The following is a 24,511-nucleotide window of genomic DNA, read 5'->3' on the forward strand; positions in this document are numbered from 1 at the left end:
CGCAGGCGCACGCGTGAACGCTGACGGAATGGCGTGGATGCTCGGGGAGGGGTGGGAAATGAACGGTGGGATGAGGACGAGAGGAGGAGGGAAAATAAAAAGAGAGAGAGAGGGAGAGGGGGGTAATGCAGAGACGGCCGCTGCAGGAAGATGCTCGTACAGCGCATGACGAAGAGCAGATGACGTATTCGCCGGAAAGGGCTGATGAGAGGGATCTGTTTTATTGTTGTGTGTATATATGAGTGTGTGTGTGTGTGTGTGTGTGTGCGGCAAATGCTAAAGACCAGGGGGTGGAGGGGTGGAGGAGAGAGAAGTGGAGTGTGAGAGTGACCGAAAGATGGGTGGGGGAGAGGGAGAAACAAAGGGAGGGTGGATGAGGGATAACGCTGTATCTGCTGGATGAGGGCACAACCAGGCAATTTCACTGAGGGCAACAGTTTCTTAAACAACTTTTTTCCAAGCAACCCACATGTTGTCCATGATTTTTACCGCAACCCAGGCAACACGAACGATGCATCGAAACAAAACACAAAACGAAATATACTTAATTAATAAAAATGGTGGCAATCTGGTCGCACTGTGGTTAGCAAGAAGTAACCTAAAGCCTCCATAAGGGGACGTTTGTGTTCAAGTTTATTTTGTGTTTATGTGCCAGTTAAAATTCATTCACTCTCTCACTCACTTTCTTAACCGCTTATCCAATCAGGGTCGCGGGGGGGTTCTGGAGCCTATCCCAGCTTTTCAATGGGCGCAAGGCACACAGTAACACCCTGGACGGGGCACCAGTCCATTGCAGGGCAGACAAACATACACACACACACACACACACATTCACCTACAGGGCAATTCAGTATCTCCAATTCACCTCACTTGCATGTTTTTGGACTGTGGGAGGAAACAGGAGCACCCGGAGGAAACCCACACAGAAAGGACCCAGACCACCCCGCCTGGGGATTGAACTTGCTGTGAGGCAACAGTGCTACCCACCGAGCCACCGTGCCGCCCCTGTTAACATTAATTTACTTAATTATTATTATTATTTTTGGCTGGTGAGTCACACAAGGGTTGCGACCCAGTTTTTGAAACACCCTGTTCTAGAACCAGTGCCATCCAGGAAACTGTACCAGTTCTGATTGGGTACCTGGGTCTTTTTAGCCTAGCATTAGGGTACCAGAGGAAATGACAGGAGTAGGAGGTTGGAGTGGTGTTGGCAACTGGTATGCACCACTAATAAAAACCTGGATCACTTTTAAAACAGATGTAAGATTTCTAAGAAACATGAGGCATGAGTATCAAAGAGGTCAATGGTGCCAGCCTATGATTGAGCAATTACCTCTATGCAATGGTTAAAATGGTTCAATAATAACCCCTCCTCATTTTATTACATCTTATTCTTTTAATTTATGTTTCTTACATCTGGATAGATCAGTGCAGCCAGATGTCAGGCATGGCGAGGATCAATATTGGTTTTGGTACCTGCTGTGCCTTCCGGCCAAACCTCTCCAGGTTTGTGCTTCCAGAGGGTGTGTGCAGGGCACATGCTGGCACTCTATATATCTGGCATTCTGTGCATCCTTATTCACACACACACACACACACACACACACACACACACACACACACACACACACATACATACACTATGCTAGATTGTAAAGGTACTGAGTCAGCACTTACTTCAGTATTTGGCTTGATGCCTCTTAAGCCTCTCACACTGCCAACATTCACACACTGCAGCGCTTCAGTTCTGTTATAGTGCTTGTGTACAGGCATGCGAACATATTGATGTAAGCACCCTGCATTCAAGTGCCACCTTAACTAGTACAACAGGGGTCACTGAAACAAGATACATGGTACATACCCATTGTTGGGTGTATGGTTTCAGCACCACACTTAATATTAGCAGACCTCTTGTTTCGTAGTTCCTAAACTACATCTGGCCATGAAAATCAGTTTCCTCTTAGTATGAGCTGACTGTTTCAGATTGACCTTCATAAGCGACCACTGTTCCATGTACTTTTTGAAGAGTACGGTCATAAGGCGCAGGTGGCGCACCAGCACTAGCACACCAGCACCGAGATTCTAAACTCCTCGGTTCAAAACTCTGTGTTGCCACCGGTCGACTGGGCGACATCTGGTGGGCACAATTGGCAGTGCCTGCAGCAGATACTAATTGGCCATCGTATCTGCAGGGTGGGGGCCAGACTATGTGTGGGTGGGTGGGCCTTCATCAAACTAGTCCTCTTTATATCGGCACGGATAATTTACCCACATGTAATCATGATTACTAATAAAGAAGCCATGCCACAAAGTTAAGTTATATTATAGATGTAACAGGGCGGGGCAATAGCCTTTATCTGCAAGACCAGGGAGGATGAACTCAACATGCAGGGAGCTCAAAGAAGGCAGAACAATACTTTGCCTAAAGAGCTACAATTCATTCAGAAATGAAACAAAATAAAGGGTGGTCAAAATAACAGAAAAAGCCAAATAGCCAGCAAGTAAAAGCCCAATGAGAACAGTATTTTAAACTATCACCCAGCTGCAGTGCATTACTGCTGATGAAATGCAGAGACTGTCTGATTAAAACAGTGACATGAGTGACAGGTCAGATGGGCATGATTCTGCAATCTGAGCCCCCTGCCTGCAGATGGGTATGTTAAAATAGGACAACATGGTCAAATTGATGTTACTGTGTGTATATATACAGTATCAGGCCCACAATAAACTTAAAATCCCATAAAATCCATGTCCCTTACAAGTGTATGTAAACATTAACAGTGTTAACTGTGTATACAGTTCCATCACCTTAACCTTTAGTATCTGATGTAAAAAAAAAAATTTGGATTTACAACCAACACACTGAAGCTTTGTGCTCAGGCCAGACTCTTCTAAATGTGACAGGATAAATCAATGTTGTGCTGATCTCATTATGTAACCAGCATGACAACCTCTGGAGCTTGGCGAGGACACCAGAAGACGTAGACGTCTATAAGAGATTACTACTCAAAGTCCACAAAACAGCAAAACAACAGTAATACACAAAGACACACATCAAAAGTTGCTGCAGAAATTCTATAAACCTCCATAGAACATTTATATACAGCAAATTATGTTAAAAATAATAATAAGCATATACTGTACAGGTCGATATTTATTTATATTTTATAATAATAATTCATTGTCATGTTTCACTACCTCTTTATCCTGGTTAGGGTTGCGTTTGGCCTGGTTGACCTGCCGGTTAAATTTGGTAATTGTATTGGACATGGAAGACTTTTGAACCACTTAAGAGGTATGTTTGGGGGCAATATCGTTTAGGTATATGAGAATAACTGGCGCGGATTACAGTATCATGCCCATCTGTCATGCCACTAATAGCAAGCAGGGGGAGCAGATGACTGACAATGCACCTCATTAAACAAGAATTTACTGCAGCTGAAAGAGTTCCATTTATAATCCTAGCCTTGGTGTCAGATCTTCACTGGCTTCTTTGTCAAAGGTCAAAGCGGAAAGGTGAAAGACCAGTGAGAAAAGAAAAGGGACGTTCACTCAGCAGGTCGGAAAGCTCAGATGACCTTGTTGCCCCACAGGGACATCAGCGACACGCCCCCAGCGAAATGCACCACCACAGACAAAAGTAGGAAGCAATTCAGTAAAAGGACAGGGGTGAAAATTGCATTACAACAGCACTAGCTACTCAATCCACCAGTGTGCGATAACTCATACTTTTTGGAAAAGGCTATTAAAAAAAGACCGGAACAACTTAATTACTGATGCAGCCCTCGTACAGTGTGGCTTTGTCTGAGGGGATTTGGTCAAAAGGTGCAGTCATGCCACCTTTCCGCTTCCACGCCACCTGCTGGCCATTAGTAGCAGTGCACATGGACATGATTTTGTAATCTCAGATCTGCCGATCTCCACAGTGGGTGGGCCTATTACAATTTTTTACTTTTCATTTTGTAATTATTTAGCCACATTATCGTCTTGCCTGCTTAAGCATCCTGAAAAATGGGTTCATTTTGTAAACGTGCAGGGCTCCATCTGCGCATCTGTAGAGAGGAGTGCTTGCACCATAGGGTGCACCTGATCCAGTAAAACTGCCATGCAAATCAATCATTAGACATAAGTGCTATCCCACTTTTGCCTTAACGCAAAACTTCTTTGGCTTCCTCGATAACAAATTCATCAAGATGTTAGAACCAGTGTATGTTGAGTCATTAGACCTCAATGACTTTTTTCACTGCTTAGGGGTCCAGGCACCAGTAGAGAGGAAGCATAACGCAATTGGGTAAAAGTTGGACACGGTAAAAATCTGGAAAAAAAAAGGGAAAAGGCATTAAAAAAATAATAAAGGTGGCCATTAAATTCTGTGAATATTTTTCTTAGATATCTTTTCTTTTCTTTGTGCCTTAGTGAAACAATGCATTTGTTTACCATTTGTAAGCAGTATTTGGCCTTTTCGGAACTCTGTTAGTTGCTCCACGTTGCAAAATATCTCACATATTAGAGTGGGGATTGTTGCAGATCTTTTACATTTACATTTTTGTCATTTAGCAGACGCCTTTATCCAGAGCGACTTATATTACAGTATACAGTCCAGGCCTTGCTCAAGGGCCCAACAGCAGGAACCTGGCAGTGGTGGTGCTAGAACCAGCGACCTTCAGATTACTAGCCCAGTACCTTAACCTTGTTGTTAACTGTTATAAACCAAACGTATTTAGCAGGTTTATACAGGGCTTTAACATCAGCCATGAAACATGTGTGCTGTATCTTGGGACAGAGTTTTGTATAACCATCTGTAAAGAACATCTGTATCATTGAAGGTGAGATGCAGAGCATCAATCCTCCTCTTTCTTTTTCCTGAATGGCCGGGTCTATATTTAGATGTGACATCATCACCCAGCTGATACGGTACATGCCAAAAACTCACCAATCTGAGACGGGCGCATGGAGAGACGTGACGGGGGAAATAATTTGAAGCTTTCATCATTTCAAGTGTTCTTTTGTTTCCCTGTGGTCTGTTCTGCTTCTCAACCAACCATTGACAACCAATCAGATTTAACCAAATGACATTATTAAGGTAAACACTATAAATTAGGGTGATATAGTGGTGCAAGTGATGTGCCACACAGTGCCAAAAATCCTTGTCTGAGTGGTTTTCTGGTTCTCTGGTTTGTTACCACCTCAAAAAATGCAGAATCTAGAGGCGGCTGACGTAGCCCCGTACCTGCAAGACCCAGGAAGTGCGCTTGATGCTTAACCATGACAGAGCAATAAAATCCGCAGACCAAAGCAGAAAGGCGATAGAACAGATAGATGAGCATGTTAGTCAGTGTAGTTAATATCACACCCCACAGGCTCTCCCAAAAAGAAAAGGGACTCACCCCACAGGGACAGCGATCTTGATCTTATGGCGGGTGCCCTTCATAACACAAACCTCCTATTTAACCTGGGCTTGGGACCGACCGGCACTGAGAGCACACTGACAAGTCCACTTCCCCAAGTCTAATCAGTTTGGGCCACCCCAATACACCCCTCATACACCTTGGACATTAGTCAATCATGTCCACGTAGACGCACGACCGGCCGATAGCACCACTAAGATTTAAACCCCAAATCCCTGGATCTTAGCGTTAGTGGGCTTGCATTTTTAATGCTGCTCCACCTGAGCATCTTACATTGTGTTTAAAGGTCCAATAAACAAGTCTAATAGACAAAAAGTAGCTGCATCAAAAACAAGATCATTTGTTTAAATACACTATATGGACAATAATATTGGGACACGCATTCTTATTTTTAAATTCTTGTGTTTCAGCCACAACAGTTGCTAACAGCTGTAATAAATCAATTATATAAAGGAAATGATGCCTCTGTGCCCCTGTGCGAGTCCTGATCTCAGCTGCTCAGCTTTGGAATGAACTGGAACATCAACTGAGGCTTTCTTGAGCAACATCAAAAGCCTTCTCAGAAGAGCAGCTGTCGTTATAGCTGAACAGATCACATAGACGTCACTCTGTTATAATACCATTTGTTTTTGACATAGGACGTCCCACAAGCTCACGTTCAGGTGTCCAAATACTTTTGTCCATAAAGTGTATTTATACAGAGTGAATACTGGGTGAATGTCTCATTATTGAAGTCATTTCATCATAAGAGAAAGCTATGTGTCCAGTTTCAGTGCTCACCACAGTGCAGATGCGGTTGTGTTGGAGGTCGAGCTCGATCAGTGAGTCGAGGCCCTGCAGATTCTCCACCCGGGTGATGAAGTTTCCTGCCAGGTTCAGCGCTCGCAGCTCCACCAGATGAGCCACGTTCTCAATCCTGCTGATCTACAGAGAGAACACGCAGAACCTGAGCACAGCAGTCCAACATCTGTACAGTCCAGGACGCTCTGACTTGTGTGAACCAGCGCTGTATAGCAGTCATAGTGATTTTGCTTAATACTGACCTCACTATTTATCACGATGATTTAATACAGGTTAACAAGATCAAGATCTCACCCGGATGCCTTGGGTTCATTTTTAATTCTTGTAGGTTTACGGCTTCATCTCACGTTTCAGTAACAAGGCTACCCCATCATTACAATATGAGTGCAACAAGTTTTATCACTTACATGAATGAATGAATGAAAACAGCTTGGTTGGAACAGTAAGTAAAATGCTATTTGTAACTGTAAATTATTTTTGAGCTGTACTAAATTACCTTATGCCAAGTTCACACTACACGACTTTCCAAGTGGTCAGGTCGCTGTACAGTTCACACTACACGACTGGATCTCTTGTAATCGGGAGTCTTTCAAGCTGGTGTGTATTTCACACTACACCATCTATCACCAACTGAAATCACAGGCGAGCTTCTCTGCTCTCCCAAACTACGTTTTGTCATGAAAACAAACGTGAGAACTGACGAGGGGTTTAATGATACCACGTCCAAAAATGCACGTCAACAAGTAGTGAGCAATCAAAGTTTGTGCACGCAAAAACAAAGAGGAAAAATAAATGAATCTGAGTGGATTTTGCTTGGATTCTTCTATGGTGATATTGGTTAATAAATATTTTTTGCAATGCGGCATTGATGTTATGTTTTGTAGAGAACGATAAGGTCAGAAGTACTGTAAAACTTGTGTGTATGACAATGTATTCTAATAGAAACTATATTAAGCCCCTGTACCACCTGTTTACACTCCTCCCCTGTGTTTCCCCTCACACAGTATCTTGTGTTCTCATTGGCTGTTCGACATAGAGAATCAAGAGCCGAGTTTCGATCGCCAAGCAAATGCCGAGTTGCTCCTGAGCCGGCAAATCTAGCACCGACCAGTCGGTGAGCGAAAATCAGGGCAAAAGTCGTGTAGTTTGAACCAGGCATTAGGAACATGCAGCATGTTTACCTTTTCTTTTAACAACGCTCTGTAATCACTTTTTTACTAAGGCTGTTTTACTGTTTTACTAAGGCGAATCTGTAGCTGTACAACTCCATAGAGCCTTTGTTGTCATATTTTGCACTTCATAATGCACAAGAGACAGGTCTGGACTGCAGACACGCCAGTCTAGCACCCGTTCTCTTTAAATACAGATGTAGCCTAGCAGTTAAAGTACTGGACTAATAATCAAAAAGGTCGCTGGTTCAAGCCCCACCACTGCTAGGTTGTCACTGTTGGGCTCTTGAGCAAGGCCCTTAACCCTCAATTGCTTAGACAACATACCGTCACAGTACTGTAACTCGCTTTGGATAAATGTGTCTGTGAAATGCCAAAAATGTAAATGTTAAATACGCAGTCATGCTGTACAATTATATGCTGATGATACTGTTAATTATACAGATGATACAGTGTGCAGTTACATAAATTAAAATATTACTTGTAATATTTTAAACTGGTAATAAAATACAATTACTGAGCGCCCAGGTGGCACAGCAGGATATTCCGCTAGCACACCAGCGCCGAGATTATAAACTTCTCGGTTCGAAACTCGGTGTTGCCACCGGTTGGCTGGGCACCATCTAGCGGACACTAATTGGCCACCGTGTCTGCTAGGGCGGGATGACCGGACTATGTGGGTGGGGTCTTCAATCGCTGTGCAAGGACCCTGGTTAGCAGATACAGGCGTCTGTGCAGAATGCATGGGCAAAAAGAAAGGGTCAGCTAGGAATGCGCACGTGTCGGAGGAGGCGTGAGCAGCAATATACCCTCCTCGAATGCAATCAGGGATCCCCCAGCAGCGGTAGACAGATTGACTACACTAAATTGGGGAGAAAATGCACAAATAAATTACTGTAGAAAAAAATATATACAATTACTGAATCAGATTTATCAATGCACAGGGCAGAGGGTTAATACCATCCTTCCTCAGACACAACCAACTGTTTGTTCCCTCAGACAAAGCCGATTGTTTCTTCTCTTAGACAAAGCCAGTTGTGTCTGTTGAGTGCTCGAACAGAGTGGCGGCAGCACTAAGATCCGTACCCACGTTCCCACAGTGGTGGGCTGGCATGCTAGACCACTCACCAACCCGGCGCCTTAGATTTAATCTCTGAATTTAATTTGTCATTCGACATTCACTAGTGAAGCTTTCGTTATTGTTTTTTACAAGCCAGGACAACAGAGTAAGTATCACATAGCGATCCATAAAACATCTGGTTGTCATTTTTAGTAATATTGTATTAAAACCACAAATATGTGACTACATTTCATTTTTCATAAAGGCAGAAAATGAGAGAAGGTGCCAACATCCCTGGCGACATCCGTGCCACTGCTAACACCTCGCTGTAATTCAAACTGACCTGATGCTAATGAATCACTGTCATGTGCAAGTTTCACATTAAATAGATTGTAGTCAGAGAATGGAGATAATTAAAAACTTAGCGACAAGCCTGTAAGAGGATCAGTTTATTCTTATGTTCCTCGTGTCAATATTTTCTTACGTCAGTATTTCTTATTTGAATTATTAAACCAGCCCGTCCTGCGTTTGCATCAGTTCTAAACCACATCAGTAAAGCGTCTAGCATGAGATCAACATTAGAGGTTCCTCTCAAGCTGTCGTGTCATTAGCAGTACAGTGAAACTGTTCCACTAAGCCATTTTATTTAGCACTGGGTTTTGATTTTCTTACAGAATCGAGGTTTTACAATCAGACCTGTAAAATCAAACATCTGCTGCAGAAAAAGGCGCAATTTTACAGTGTCACCACCAGATGGCGTCAGACATTTCCATTTTACACCTAGGGCTAAACGTGAGCAAATGTACACTTTTAAATCATAATTTTATTAATTGTACTGTAATCTTGGAGTGTTAATCAGAATCAGAATCAGCTTTATTCGCCAAGTATGTTTACAGACACAAGGAATTTGTTTTTGGCTGTTGTTAGCTTTACAACATACAAACACTACAATATACAGACAAGACCAAATTTAACACGCTTATCCAATTAGGGTTGTGGGGGGGTGCTGGAGCCTATCCCAGCTTTCCAATGGGCGCAAGGCACACAGTAACACCTTGGACGGGGCGCCAGTCCATCGCAGGGCACACACACACACACACACACTCACACACACACACATACACACACACACATACTCACGCCCATTCACTTATAGGGCAATTCAGTGTCTCCAATTCACCTCACTTGCACGTCTTTGGACTGTGGGAGGAAACCGGAGCACCCGGAGGAAACCCACACTGACATGGGGAGAACATGCAAACTTCACACAGAAAGGACCCGGACCGCCCCGCCTGGGGATCAAACCGAGGACCTTCTTGCTGTGAGGTGACAGTGCTCCAGAAAACAGAAAAATAGCATAGGTAAACAGTAAACAATTTACAGTACAGCATGTATAAAGTGCAGTGTGCAGCATGTAAACAACAGCTCAGTTCTGGTTATTAATTAGTTTGATGATGTAACTGTCCATTGTAATTAAATGATTAGTAGATATAATTTATCCAAAAAAATAATTAGTTTTTGGTGGAGTTAAAGGTTATTTTATGCCACTTAACTTCGTGTCATGGCCTCCTAATTCCCCATTAGTGATTATGGTGACTTCTCTGTGCCCATACAAAGAGAGCTTTTAGAAGTACATGGAACAGTTGTATTGCCAAGGTGGGAAAGCAAACCCAAACCATCGTCTTATGCTGAGAGGAAATTTGTCTGCAGAAGTCATATTTACACCGATCATCCATAACATTAAAACCACCACCTTGTTTCTACACTCACTGTCCATTTTATCAGCTCCACTTACCATATAGAAGCACTTTGTAGTTCTACAATTACTGACTGTAGTCCATCTGGTATTATTTGGGTGGTGGATCATTCTCAGCACTGCAGTGACACTGACAGGTGTGTGTTAGTGTGTGTTGTGCTGGTATGAGTGGATCAGACACAGCAGCACTGCTGGAGTTTTCAAACACCTCACTGTCATTGCTGGACTGAGAATAGTCCACCAACCAAAAATATCCAGCCAACAGCGCCCCATGGGCAGCGTCCTGTGACCACTGATGAAGGTCTAGAAAATGACCGACTCAAACAGTAGCAATAGATGAGAGATCGTCTCTGACTTTACATCTACAAGGTGAAACAACTAGGTAGGAGTGTCTAATAGAGTGGACAGTGAGTGAACACGGTGTTTAAAAACTCCAGCAGCGCTGCTGTGTCTGATCCACGCATACCAGCACAACACACACTAACACACCACCACCATGTCATTGCAGTGCTGAAACTGATCCACTACATGCAGTGCTAAGACGCTTCATCACTACTAATATAATTGTCACACGTAACTAATGTTGCTGACTTTTGCTGTCCACAAGTAATTTTTTGCGACTCACGAGTCAAGTCCGAGTCATTTGAAACGAGTCCGAGTCGAGTCTCGCTGTGTCGTGTCTGAACTCCCTGTGTGTGCAACTTACGTGAGACTCGGACTCGAGTCCCCAGCTCTGCCTCCCACAGTACAAAGACGTGTAAGTGAGGTGAACTGAGGATACTAAATTGTCCATGACTGTATTTGATATTAAACTTGTGAACTGATGAATCTTGTGTAATGAGTAACTACCGTTCCTGTCATGAATGTAACCAAAGTGTAAAACATGACGTTAAAATCCTAATAAATAAATAAAAGAAATATTACCATTTATTTTTAGAAAGGCCATATAGTGTTTTTAAAGCAAAACCTTTTTACAGTGGCCCTAATACACCATCGTAGAATACGTAGATCTATAAGAACATTAATATATCGAAATTCGTAACAGCATGTTTTATAATGAATGCTTTAGCCCGGCCAAACATTCCACTAGATTAAATCATTTCTTACACCAGAGCTCTTCAGTAGAGCCCAGGCCACTTATACTGGGCATAATTAAAACCCAGCTATCAGGGCTATTGAGAGCGGATTTGAACAGCAGCCCTCCAACATAAGAGCTGATCAAATAAAAAATCCAGCAGTGCTGCTACATCTGAGACCTCCTGCTGCTTTGGTCAGTGTAAGGATTTGGACTGAGTTTGGTTTGATTATATCGCCTCTGCTGGGGATCCCAGCGTGTCATACGGGACCGGGGGAGGCGTTACTTCCTCTCGGCATGACACTGGCATCGGCCTGCTCAGCGTGTACCCCGGGGGATGGAACCCAAGTCCCTGAATATTACACATTTAGCCTGGTGGAGCATCAGAGTATGACAGCCCACACAGAGCAGGGTTTTAGTGCCAGCGTGATCACGTGTACGAGGCTGAGAGGATTTAATAGCGGATATTATTAAATAAGTTGATACCTGGTTGCTGTGGAGGTCCAGCACATCCAGTTTAGTCAGGTCATACAGGCCACAGATTCTCTCGATCCTAATAAAAAGCAATGAGGACAAAAATATTACATTTATGGCATTTAGCAGACACTTTTATCCAAAGCGACAATTATGACTGAACACAATTTTAAGCAGTTCAGGGTTAAGGGGCCCAACAGCTCAGGGGCCCAACAGTGGCAGTGGTGGGACTTGAACCAGCAACCTTCTGATTACTAGTTCAGTACCATAACCACTGAGCTATCACTGCCCTGAAAATATGAGAGATTGTTGTTATGTTGTTATAATGTTTATATTAAATGCAGATACAGTGTATGTACTGTATATATGTATACACTGATCAGCCATAACATTAAAACCACCTCCTTGTTTCTACACTCACTGTCTATTTTATCAGCTCCACTTACCATATAGAAGCACTTTGTAGTTCTACAATTACTGACTGTAGTCCATCTGTTTCTGTACATACCTTTTTGACCTGCTTTCACCCTGTTCTTCAATGGTCAGGACCCCCACAGGACCACCACAGAGCAGGTATTATTTAGGTGGTGGATAATTCTCAGCACTCCAGTGACACTGACATGGTGGTGGTGTGTTAGTGTGTGTTGTGCTGGTATGAGTGGATCAGACACAGCAGCGCTGCTGGAGTTTTTAAATACTGTCCACTCTATTAGACACTCCTACCTAGTTGGTCCACCTTGTAGATGTAAAGTCAGAGATGATCGCTCATCTATTGCTGCTGTTTGAGTTGGTCATCTTCTAGACCTTCATCAGTGGTCACAGGACGCTGCCCACGAGGCTCTGTTGGCTGGATATTTTTGATTGGTGGACTATTCTCAGTCCAGCAGTGACAGTGAGGTGTTTAAAAACTCCATCAGCAGCGCTGCTGTGTCTGATCCACTCATACCAGCACAACACACACTAACACACCACCACCATGTCAGTGTCACTGCAGTGCTGAGAATGATCCACCACCTGAATAATACCTGCTCTGTGGTGGTCCTGTGGGGGTCCTGACCATTGAAGAACAGGGTGAAAGGAGATTAAAAAAGTATGTAGAGAAACAGATGTACTACAGTCAGTAATTGTAGAACTACAAAGTGCATCTATATGGTAAGTGGAGCTGATAAAATGGACAGTGAGTGTAGAAACAAGGAGGTGGTTGATCGGTGTATATATATGTGTGTGTGTGTGTGTGTGTGTGTGGATTTTTAGCTCATTGTTACACTTTGGTTCCATTTGTAACAGGACAGGTATCAGTTCATATTCACTGACAAACACAGTCACGTCCAATTTCGTTTCTCCAATTCACCTCGCTTGCACGTCTTTGTACTGTTAAAGGAAACTGGAGCTCCCGGAGGAAACCCACACAGCCACGGGAAGAACATGCAAACTCCACACAGAAAGGAAACTGACTGTTCCACCTGGGAATCGAACCCAGGACCTTCTCGCTGTGAGGCAATAGTGCTACCCACTGCACCACTGTGTACCACAAGGACTTGGGGAATCCTACATATTCAGTGCTGGGTGTTACGATTAAATACTGTTTCATTATTTCATTGTTAACCCTGGACAGATCTGTCATGGTGGTTCTGATGCCGGACATTCACTTACTTACACACACGTATGGGCAATTCAAAGCAGTCAATCCACCTACTGAATGTTTTGGGCAGCAGTGAGTAAAACAATAAATCAAAGACTAAATTCTGTGTGCATTAAAGTATGAAATGTGAAATTAAACGGTAGAAAGAGCAATAAAAGACACTAGCTGCTTTATAATATTGAATAAATAAGTGAGTGAAATTATGGTGAATAAAAACTTTACAGTGATTTCCCAATATTAGAACATTAGAAACAGCGGATGAAATGATTATTCTGGCACTCAGGACCTGACAGGTCGATCTGCCCTGGCAGGACGGTCCGTCTGAATCCACCTAGAAGAAGAATGTTGACCGGAGCAGCTTTTTAATGAGTCGGAAATGCCGGCGGAAACTTAAAACCAGAGCGCTTTCATTACGGGGCACGCCTGGCAGCTTAGTGGCACAGACAGAAAGGCCTTGGTTTGTGCTCCTGGAGGCGAAGGGCAGACCTGTGAGATTTGATCCCACTGGCATTTAAGTGCAATTAACTTCAAAGCAGGAGAAGGAAAGAGTGAGACGGTGCGAGGACATTTAGGAACTGTGTGACTGAAGAAAGGTTCAGGCGAAGGTCAGCAATTATTTTTAAGTTTAGGGACGATTATTTGATCATGTTTGTGGTGAGTTTAAACATCATCGGTGAGTTAGCTTAGCTAAATAAGGTGCTGGTAAATCCCAAGCTCCACATTTTGGTATGTTTGGTATTTGGTTGAAGAAGAACGGCTTAATTTGTCATATATACAAATACACATGTACAGTACAGTGAAATGATTTTTCCACATATCCCAGCTTGTTTGGAAGCTGGAGTCAGAGCACAAGGTCAGCCATTGTATGGCGCCCCTGGAACAGACAGGGTTAAGGGCCTTGCTTAAGGGCCCAACATTTGCTGCATACCCACATTTTGTCCAAGCAACAGAATGCATCTTACTCTCTCTATACAAGATGTTACCTAAAGCCTCCACAAGCAGGCGTTTGCATACACTCACTCACTCACTCACTTAACCGCTTATCCAATTAGGGTCGCGGGACGGTGCTGGAGCCTATCCCAGCTTTTCAATGGGCGCATGGCACACAGTAACACCCTGGACGGGGCGCCAGTCCATCACAGGCAGACACAGATACACACACACATCTACACACACCCATTCACCTATAGGGCAATTCAGTGTCTCCAATTGACCTGACTGCATGTTTTTGGACTGTGGGAGGAAACCGGAGCTCCCAGAGGAAACCCACGCAGACATGAGGAGAACATGTAAACTCCACACAGAAAGGACCCGGACCGCCCCGCCTGGGGATCGAACCCAGGACCTTCTTGCTGTGCCATACACACACACACATTCACCTATAGGGCAATTCAGTGTCTCCAATTGACCTGACTGCATGTTTTTGGACTGTGGGAGGAAACCGGAGCTCCCAGAGGAAACCCACGCAGACACGGGGAGAACATGCAAACTCCACACAGAAAGGACCCGGACCGCCCAGGCTGGGGATAGAACCCAGGACCTTCTTGCTGTAAAGCGACAGTGCTAGCCACCGTGCCGCCCTGTTTGCATACAAGTTTATTGTTGCATACTAATTTTTTTTGGTTTGTGACCCACCCAGGGTTTGGAAAACCCTGTACTAGGCTACCATTGTCCCATTGTTTCAGTTGTTTCACTGGTTCCTTTATACAACGCAGCTTATGTAGTTGTTGCTCCACGGCAGCGTGGGTCCTGGAGAACTGGGTTTGAATCCTTAAATCTGATCACTTTCTGTGAGGATTTGTGCATGAACCGGCCAGCTTAATTGCCCATAGGTGAGCAAGTGAGCAAAGGAGTGAGTCAAGTCGTACAGTCGGCTGGCACAGAGTAATCAACACTTTCTGTTGCTCCGATGTCCAGTTCCAATGATTGTGTGTATATTGTAGGTGATTTCGACAGTGGACACGAGTTAGCATGGGCACTTTGACTGGACCTGGTCTACGCAGCCCCGTACAAGAAGGGTTTGATGCACTATGTGTCACCAGGAGTAAAATGATGTGCAGTGTGAATCACAGTAGCTCTGCTGATGCCATGACTCCTGACAGACAGTGACCGAAGACAGGGATCAAACCTTGGTGTGCAGCATCCACACTACCAGAGCGTATGTATTAAACCCAGTAAGTGCACTTTGTGAATGTGTGTGTGTGTGTGAGTCACTCATACACCATACACACACACACACACACACACACTCACCTGTTCCTGCCGAGCATGAGCACTCGGAGCGAGCGGAGACAGGAGACGGCCGTCATGTCCAGCAATCGGTTGTCATGGAGATCGAGGAAGACGAGGTAATGCAGGTGAGTGAGGTTCGGGAGGTGAGAGATGAGGTTGTGCTGCAGGCTGAAGAAGCGCAGCGTATCCATGCCGTCCAGGTCCGGCCATTCCATCAGACCACGACTGTAGACACACACACACACACAGTTAACCAGGGTTCGATCCCCCAGTCGTGCTATGGGCCGGTCCGGCATCTGCATATACACATGATTGGTTGTGTCTGAGGGAGGGGGTGGCTGACACCCCACGATTGATTGGCATTGTGTCCAGGTGTGTTACTGCATTGTGCCCATTGTTTCTGGGAAACTGGCTTCACTGCAACCCTGGCCAGGATGAAATGGTGGTAGAACATGAATTGAAATAAAACATAAAAGATAAAGTGGCATTACTTCTAGTAGGACAAGGGGGGAATTACACTGGTGCCCGAAGCATGATGGGGGCAACTGTGATTGGGCAGCTAACCTAATCCTTACTGGCGATTAAAACTGACTAGCCGGTGACTTCTCTGTACCCATTTAAATACAGCTACTTAACAATATCTTATACAATGTGCTTGTAATAGTAGCCTCGCTATTGGTCCGAATCTAATTTACCACACTATTTAGTTCATAGGATGTTATTTGGAAGACTGCAGCTCTTCTCTAGTCAGTGCACTATATGGACAAAAGTATTGGGACACCCCGTCTAATTACTAAGTGAATGTGTTTCAGCCATAACAATTATTAACAGATGTGATAAATCAATTATATAACAGAAATTACATGCTTGCAACATTGCAGCAACAGTTAAGGGAAGGGCATTTCCTGTTCTAGCATGACTGTACCCCTGTACATAAAGCAAGCTCTATAAAGACATGAAGAAAAGATCGGTTTAAAGAAACTTTAGTGTCCTGCACAGAGCCCTGATAAACTAGAACATCGACTGATGTTTTTCTGACCAACATCAGTGTCCTGCCAAACAAATGCTCTTTTGACTAAATGGGCACAAATTTCCACAGACATACTTTAAAGTCTTGTGAGAAGTCTAGAGTGGCTGTTGTAGTAGGTGAAAAGATCACATTGAGGTCACTCTGTTCTAATAGCATTTATTTTTAAAATGGGATGTCTGACAAGCTCATGGTCAGGTGTCCAAATACTTTTGGTCATACAGAGTATACACCGATCAGCCCTAACAGCCTTTCTCTACATACCTTTTTTAGCCTGTTTGGTCAGGACCCCCACAGGACCACCACAGAGCAGGTATTATTTAGGTGGTGGATCATTCTCAGCACTGCAGTGACACTTACATGGTGGTGGTGTGTTAGTGTGTGTTGTGCTGGTATGAGTGGATCAGACACAGCAGCGCTGCTGGAGTTTTTAAATACCGTGTCCACTCACTGTCCACTCTATTAGACACTCCTACCTAGTTGGTCCACCTTGTAGATGTAAAGTCAGAGACGATCGCTCATCTATTGGTTGGTGGACTATTCTCAGTCCAGCAGTGACAGTGAGGTGTTTAAAAACTCCAGCAGCGCTGCTGTGTCTGATCCACTCATACCAGCACAGCACACACTAACACACCACCACCATGTCAGTGTCACTGCAGTGCTGAGAATGATCCACCACCTAAATAATACCTGCTCTGTAGTGGTCCTGTGGGGGTCCTGACCATAAAGAACAGGACGAAAGCAGGCTAAAAAGGTATGTAGAGAAACAGATGGACTACAGTCAGTAATTGTAGAACCACAAAGTGCTTCTATATGGTAAGTGGAGCTGATAAAATGGACAGTTAGTGTAGAAACAAGGAGGTGGTCATAATGTTATGCCTAATCGGTGTATTTGCCCATTTCTCGTTCCATTTCGAAAGGAATTTTGTGTCGGTGCTCAGATGCACAGACAGGAGGAGGAAACGAACTTTCCAGAAGCTTTGCTGCCCCCTTTTGGCTCAATCTTATCATCATCTCCTTATCGTCACTGCTCAGTGAGGGGATCCTACAGACAGGCTACACATTCCAGGAAAAAAATAAACGAGTAGAAAAAAAAAAACCGACCTGTGCTTGATGGTCATCCTATTCCAAAAACCATGAGCGTTAATAGCAAGTTTGGTCCCTCCACGAGGTTTTAAAGTGTGTCTGTGGGATTGTGTGGACATTTAGTGAGAAGAGCATTATTGAGGTCAGGCACTGATATGGATGAGAAGGTCTGGCCCACATTCAGTGTTTTAATTTACGTTTACATTTTCAGCATTTAGCAGACGCCTTTATCCAAAGCCACTTACAATTATGACTGAACACGATTTTTTAGAAATTGAGGGTTAAGGGCCTTGCTCAGGGGCCCAACAGTGGCAACTTGGCAGTGGCAGGGCTTGAACCGGCAACCTTCTGATTACTAGTCCAGTACCTTAACCACTGAGCTATCACTGCCCCCCCATAATTTAACCCAAAGGTGCTTCTTAGGGTTGATGTCCACACTCTGTGCAAGCCACTGTAGTTCCAGCACCACAAACTCCATGTTAGACCATATATTTTGTATAAGGCACAGTCATACTGGAACAAAGAATATTCCCTACCAGGTACAGAAGATTTTGAACATCCTACACATGTCATCAATGTGATTTTATCCCATACAACACTGGTAAACATTTTTACTGGAATGCTTTTAAAAAGGTACTTTTTGTTTAGCATACAAACAGCGTACCGGTCCAGATCTAGTCTCTCCAGGCTGGCCGAACAATCCTCTCTACGGCAGAAACCTGGAGCACTGAGGAAACCTGGAGCAGATCTTTCATTCAGTGCTGCTGCATCACCTACAGGAGGAAACGTCACTATTACTCACCACTTCTCAGTGTTTCTAGGATGAACCTGCGCTGTCCCAACTTTTTCCCAGAAAGAGGTGTTAACATGCTCTTACCGACAGTGTGCAGGACACTGGTGTGCAAAAAATGGGCTCCTGTACTGTGGATAATTCGTTTTGCTTTTCTTCTGTGTTTCTGAGACCTCAGATCCCCCATTACAGTGGCTGGAGGGTGTAATGGAGCACATTCTGGTCTCATTAACTTATTCTCAATGGCCAGCACTGGGGTGGGTAAGATTCTGCAGTATGTAGTGAGTCTACTGTCTGCACAAAGAACAGAGAGAAAGCATGAATAAAGAGGGTAAAATGTCAAGAAACTGGCAACCTATTAGGTATTGGTTCACAACCTGTTTAGCCAAAAGCCAGTCTTACACATGTAGTAATGCGTTAAGTGTGAGGTGTACCTCAGTGTGTCACGCACCACTGCTACTTAATTTTATCAACAATACAGTATACTGTATACATTTTATGTAAAATCACTGACAATTTTAACTTGGCACTTTTTGATATGTAATAGGATTAGTTTTTAATTATTATATAAATAACACAAATTCAACACATTTATAAAACTAGAAGAGTGTATAATCTGAGAAAAATGCATGACTTGTGTTGCTTGGTGGTTGGTAAGGGTGTTGTTAGGGTGCTATGCTAAAACACGTGCCTGCTAGAATGTTACTAGTTACTAGTAATTGCTAGTATTATTCTCGTCTGTGGTCGATAAAATAATTTAGCTATAGTATTCCAGGTGGTTGCTAGGGTGTTGCTAGAATACTTGTTTTAAGGAGACATAAGCAGGATGTACCTAGGGTTGCCAACCGTCCCGTAAAATACGGAATCTTTCCTTATTTGGAAACTAAACGTCGCGTTCCGTATTGAACTGATACACTGGCGCTTTGTTCCGTATTTTTATCGATGGGAGAGAAATGCTGCAGATTAGACTGAGACAGGGCGATATGTATGAAACAGAAGGAAACTGCTGCTACCATGGGAATTAGAAAGCGTTTGGTTATTATTTTAAGTAGTGTTCATTTTTAGTCTTAGTAACGCAGAGTGTGTGCAGGCATATCAGCATAACAACCTGTTTATTACTCCGCTGTTTGGGTAGCGCAGTGGGTAGAGTGCATCGCGCATATTCTTCCGCCCTACGTTTGAATCCGGCTTAGGGCGAAACTAGAGTAACACAAGCAGGGCCGGCGCTATGGGGGCGCTGGGGTGGGCCAGATTTTCTCACTGCCCCCCCAAGCAACACAGTCCAGAACCGGGGCTGCATGTCAGTGTGAAGATGGATTATGTAAAAATGTTGTTTGCACTATTGAGAAAAATGTTACATGATGTTCTTTATGCATGTTGTTCTGCCTAAAATATGGTTCTGATTTATTATTATAAATAAAACATTTTAATAATGTTCCTATGACGGTGTAAGACCCGTTATATTTTTTATAGGTGCAACCCTAGCCGCCTACCCCCCGCTCCCGCTTCGGTAAACACCCACCATCCCACCCCCCGCTCCCGCTTCGGTAAACACCCACCATCCCATCCCAGTGGTAAAAGATGTACAGACGCACACATCATAATATCATAACACAAACATAATAGCTCAAACACTCTATCACACAAAATCAGGAAATGTGAAGTAACAAGAGTAAGAAGTGATGAAAGTACATAAGATAGTGCTGATTAGTGCACTGTAATCACTTCCTCTAAGATCTTGTGAAATCCAAAAATAATCAGATTCACACAAGTACTAGGATGAGAGGTAATTGTGGTAGATAAAGTGTTACCATGGAGATGAGTGTTCATGCTTATTACTCAAGTAATACAGCAGAAGTTCGAGATAAAAAGGAGTTCATGTACCAAATGTGTTACTAAATGTGTCTTCAAATAAATGTAAAACTTGTTAATTGCCTTGAATCTTCATTTAACTGGTAAATGTACAAAAAAAATGTGTTTTAATGTTTTTATGAACAACTTGATCATGTTTTGTAGACATAAACAATTTTTTTACTTTAATGCCAAATAAAAGTGTATAGGGACGCAACAATCGTATAGTAACCCTATTTATCGATCCACCCTTCAGTCAGTCTGCAAATTCAAAGTATTAAAATAATCCTTATATTTATACAATATAATCAGAATTATACTCTTCAGTTTGAGCCTACGAAAATGTAAAAACTACATAAAAATGGTTCTAATTTTTAACGTCATAATTTTAAAGCCCTTGAATAAAAGTTTAACGTTCACACTTTAATAACATCTTAATTGGTTCATTTCATTTTATTTAAAACATTTAGAATGCTTTAATCCCTATGCTTTAATGAATGTGCGTGAGAATTGGTTTTTATTGCATTTTTCAAAATGTCCCAACTTTTCTGGAAATGAGGTTTGTAAATGTTTGAATGACTTTATTTTATAATTGTTGTGCTGTAACTGTGTCGAGGTTTGTTCTGCTGGTACCTTTTCTTGCTGGATTAGATCTGTGGGCATCATTGTTACCTTTCCAAAGCTCTTTTGGCAACCGTATATCAAGCTGTGAAGTAAAAATAGTTTTAAGTGTAAAGTTTACATACACTCATGAAAGAAATTGAGTTTAATCAGAAAATACTATTAACATTTAAATCAATAAAAAACATCCGGACACTACATTAAAAAAATACATATATAATAAAAAGAGAACAAAAATATACTGTTATTAAATATACTGTTAAATATCTTCATTCTATTTATACACCTTCATAGTGATGTACAGTAATACTTATTTAGCTTAAATACTTTTGTTTTACTTTAACATACCATGAGCTGCTGTAATACTTGACATTCACATTGGGATTAATAAAAGTGATCTATTTATTCATATTGTAGATATTTCTGAGCTGTAATTGACAGCTATAGCTGCTGCAGTGACACCAGTGTTACTCTTCAAACTTTAAGGTGGCTGAATACTTTTTTCATCAACCAGTTGATCCTGGTCAGGGTAACAGCAGGGCCAGTTTCACTGAGAAGGGCCGAAATACCATGGACAGGGCGCCAATCCATCCCAGGGCTTCACCTTTCATGTTATTATTTGGAACTATTGCCTGGCAAAGTCCACATAATAATAATACGTGAAACAGAAGTGACGCACGGTGTACTTACAGGTGTCGGTATGACTTTGTCCGGCACTAGTGATTTCACCGCTGCTAAATGTAGTTTGTAGCTGTTTACCTGCGAACATCACACATACAAACGCCAATATATAATCAACACAGCTACGGACTGTACAAACGAGTCTGTTATTAGCCTAAAACACCCTGTGATGAACAAGTCAGATCCTTAACAACAGTCCATTATTGTAATCTGTCTGATTTAGTGTTTCAGGACAAAAACATGAAGATTGTAGCTTTGTGGGGAATAAATGACCATCTGGTGAGTTTTTGGTGGGAACAGAAGATGGTTAGATGATTCTGTTGTCATATTGTTGGTCTCACTCTGTCTCATATGTTTGACTCAGATGTTTGTTCATGAATTTTGGCACGTGTTGTCAATTTGGTTTTCTGATTTTGTCTAAAAGATTTGGTGGCCAGAATGTGGCCAGGGGTCGGACTTACGTAAACAATCAAAACATTTAAGTGTACAGGGGTCACTATGACACATTAGGTTGGTGCTGCACAGACTCAGAAACCCAGGATCTGATGCTGAAAGATACCTGTATGCAGACTGGCTATTTTACATTTGCTCTAGATTAGTGGCCATTAAAAAAACAACTGCTAGTAAAGCTAATCAGGAAAACCACAGGGACACAGGGAGAACATGCAGACTCCACACAGAATCAAACCACGACAGCGCTACCCACTGCGCCACCATGCCAGCCTGCAATCTCTGTACAGTATTAACAATTATCACAAGCCATGAATGTGACTCTGAGTCATTTGAAAGCAACTCCAGGTTTTAAAATTATCTGTACAAGCAATTATACAAAGTACAAAGAACATGAGAACAGTGGCTTCTGTGCCAAATGTCACCTGCTACAGTCCACATGGTTAGATAGAATCCAAGGACCACCGAAAAAATTTAAGACTGCAGGAACACAGTTAAGTGAGACTGACATTACGACAGGTTTAGAGGCTGCTGTGGTAGGAAGAAGCCCTACTTCAAAACAGACACCTTAAATCTCAACTAAAGATTGTTGCTGACAACATGGACAAAGAAGGAGCATCAGAAGGTATGTTTTGTGGTTAAATGAAATTGTAGTGGGATTATAGTGATTTTAGAGAAGAAAAAATAAACAACACTGCACCTGTTTTCTTATACAGTGCTGGTAGTGTTTTGCTCTGTGGCTGTTTTGTTTGCTAGTGGAACATGCTCATTACAGAAAACATATTAAACCATAAAAAGATTACATTAAAATTTTTGGATATTTGACATAATTTGGTGTTCTAGTAGGACAACATCCCAAAACATACTTCAAATTAAATTATGCTGAGATTAAAGCCTTCTTAAAGTCACAACCTCAGGCATGTTGAGAATAGTGCTTACACATCATACCTGAATTATAGCAGAACCTTGTTGATAGCTATTAAAATGGTAAATCAAGGTGAAAATCACTAAATATTACATTTACAGCAGACACCTTTATCCAAAGTGACTTACATTACAGTATACAGTCTGAGCAATTCAGGGTTAAGGGCCTTGCTCAAGGGCCCAACAGCAACAACCTGGCAGTGGTGGGGCTTGAACCAGCGACCCTCTGGTTACGAGTCCAGTACCTTAACCACTAGGCTACAGCTTGCCAACAATATTAGCAGGACTTATAGCTCTGACAGAAAACTCACGATTTTAATTTAGAACTACAAACTACAAATTTAATTTAGAACTAAGAAGTGAGTGTTTCAATCGTTCAGCCAAAGAAAACGATCAAGCTCAGCGGTTTAAGGTAATAGACTAGTGATTTGAAGGTTGCTGGTTCAAGCTCGGGCGGCACGGTGGCTCGGTGGGTGGCACGGTGGCTCGGTGGGTAGCACTGTCGCCTCACAGCAAGAAGGTCCTGGGTTCGATCCCCAGGTGGGGCGGTCCTTTCTGTGCGGAGTTTGCATGTTCTCCCCGTGTCTGTGTGGGTTTCCTCCGGGAGCTCCAGGTTCTTCCCACAGTCCAAAAACATGCAGTCAGGTTAATTGGAGACTGAATTGCCCTATAGGTGAATGAATGTGTGTGTGTGTCTGCCCTGCGATGGACTCGCGCCCTGTCCAGGGTGTTACTGTGTGCCTTGTGCCCATTGAAAAGCTGGAATGAGTGAGTGGTTCAAGCTCCATCACTGCCAAGTTGGCATAGGTAAGATCCTGAACAAAACCCTTAACCCGGGGTTGTATTTGGTCACCATTATAAGTTGATTCAAATTTTTAATTGTCATAAATAAAAAACAAGAGAATAGTGGTAGCGCTCTAGTAATTAAAAGACTAGTAATTAGAAGGATTAAATAACTGGACTGGACTCAGCTGCCATGTCTTGTATGTGTATAAATTTTTGGCTTTAACTAAATAAAAAAAATGATTATTAATTTTAAAGCTGTTACCATGGGTGTTAAAAGGTGTCCTGCTGTTTTGTTTCTTTGTTGTTTCTGAGACCGCATGTCCACAAAAAAACTCTTTAAACGATATAAATTATCCAACAGCAACAAGCAGCGTTACATTAACGTTCTTTAACAGTTACGTATCCAACACTTTCTCATAGCTGCCTATTTTCTCCACTATTTACTTTCACACAAAGCCCAGAAAACCAAAACAAAGCGCTCTTATTTTAAACACATTATGAGAAGAATCAATGCATTAGACAAGACAATAATGCTTGGAAGAGTTAAAGGTAAAAGAGGAAGAGGACGGCCAGCGAGAAGATGGATGGATACAATTAGAGAAACAATAAACGAGCCATTAAGAAGCTTGAAGACCCAAACAGAAGACAATGTTCTGGAGAAGCACTAAACTATGATGA

At 42.7% G+C, this 24,511-nt stretch overlaps 1 protein-coding gene across 2 annotated transcripts in view; it reads right to left on the reverse strand.

The window, feature by feature from the left end:
* LOC134323446 (leucine-rich repeat-containing protein 49) overlaps positions 1 to 24,220 on the reverse strand; it is a 57,077-nt gene extending 32,857 nt beyond the window's left edge. For both annotated transcript variants that reach the window (XM_063004973.1, XM_063004974.1), the window contains exons 1-8: positions 24,096 to 24,220; positions 21,683 to 21,751; positions 21,005 to 21,077; positions 18,608 to 18,814; positions 18,395 to 18,503; positions 15,639 to 15,842; positions 11,756 to 11,822; positions 6,189 to 6,332 (exon numbers count right to left, since the gene is read on the reverse strand). In XM_063004973.1, the coding sequence (XP_062861043.1) occupies positions 6,189 to 6,332; positions 11,756 to 11,822; positions 15,639 to 15,842; positions 18,395 to 18,503; positions 18,608 to 18,814; positions 21,005 to 21,077; positions 21,683 to 21,751; positions 24,096 to 24,152 (930 nt within the window). In that variant the 5' untranslated portion in view covers positions 24,153 to 24,220. The remainder of the gene's footprint in view (positions 1 to 6,188; positions 6,333 to 11,755; positions 11,823 to 15,638; positions 15,843 to 18,394; positions 18,504 to 18,607; positions 18,815 to 21,004; positions 21,078 to 21,682; positions 21,752 to 24,095) is intronic.
* Between the last annotated feature and the right edge of the window lie 291 nt (positions 24,221 to 24,511).

Source organism: Trichomycterus rosablanca, chromosome 11 (genome assembly GCF_030014385.1).
Source record: "Trichomycterus rosablanca isolate fTriRos1 chromosome 11, fTriRos1.hap1, whole genome shotgun sequence".
Lineage (NCBI taxonomy): Eukaryota > Metazoa > Chordata > Actinopteri > Siluriformes > Trichomycteridae > Trichomycterus > Trichomycterus rosablanca.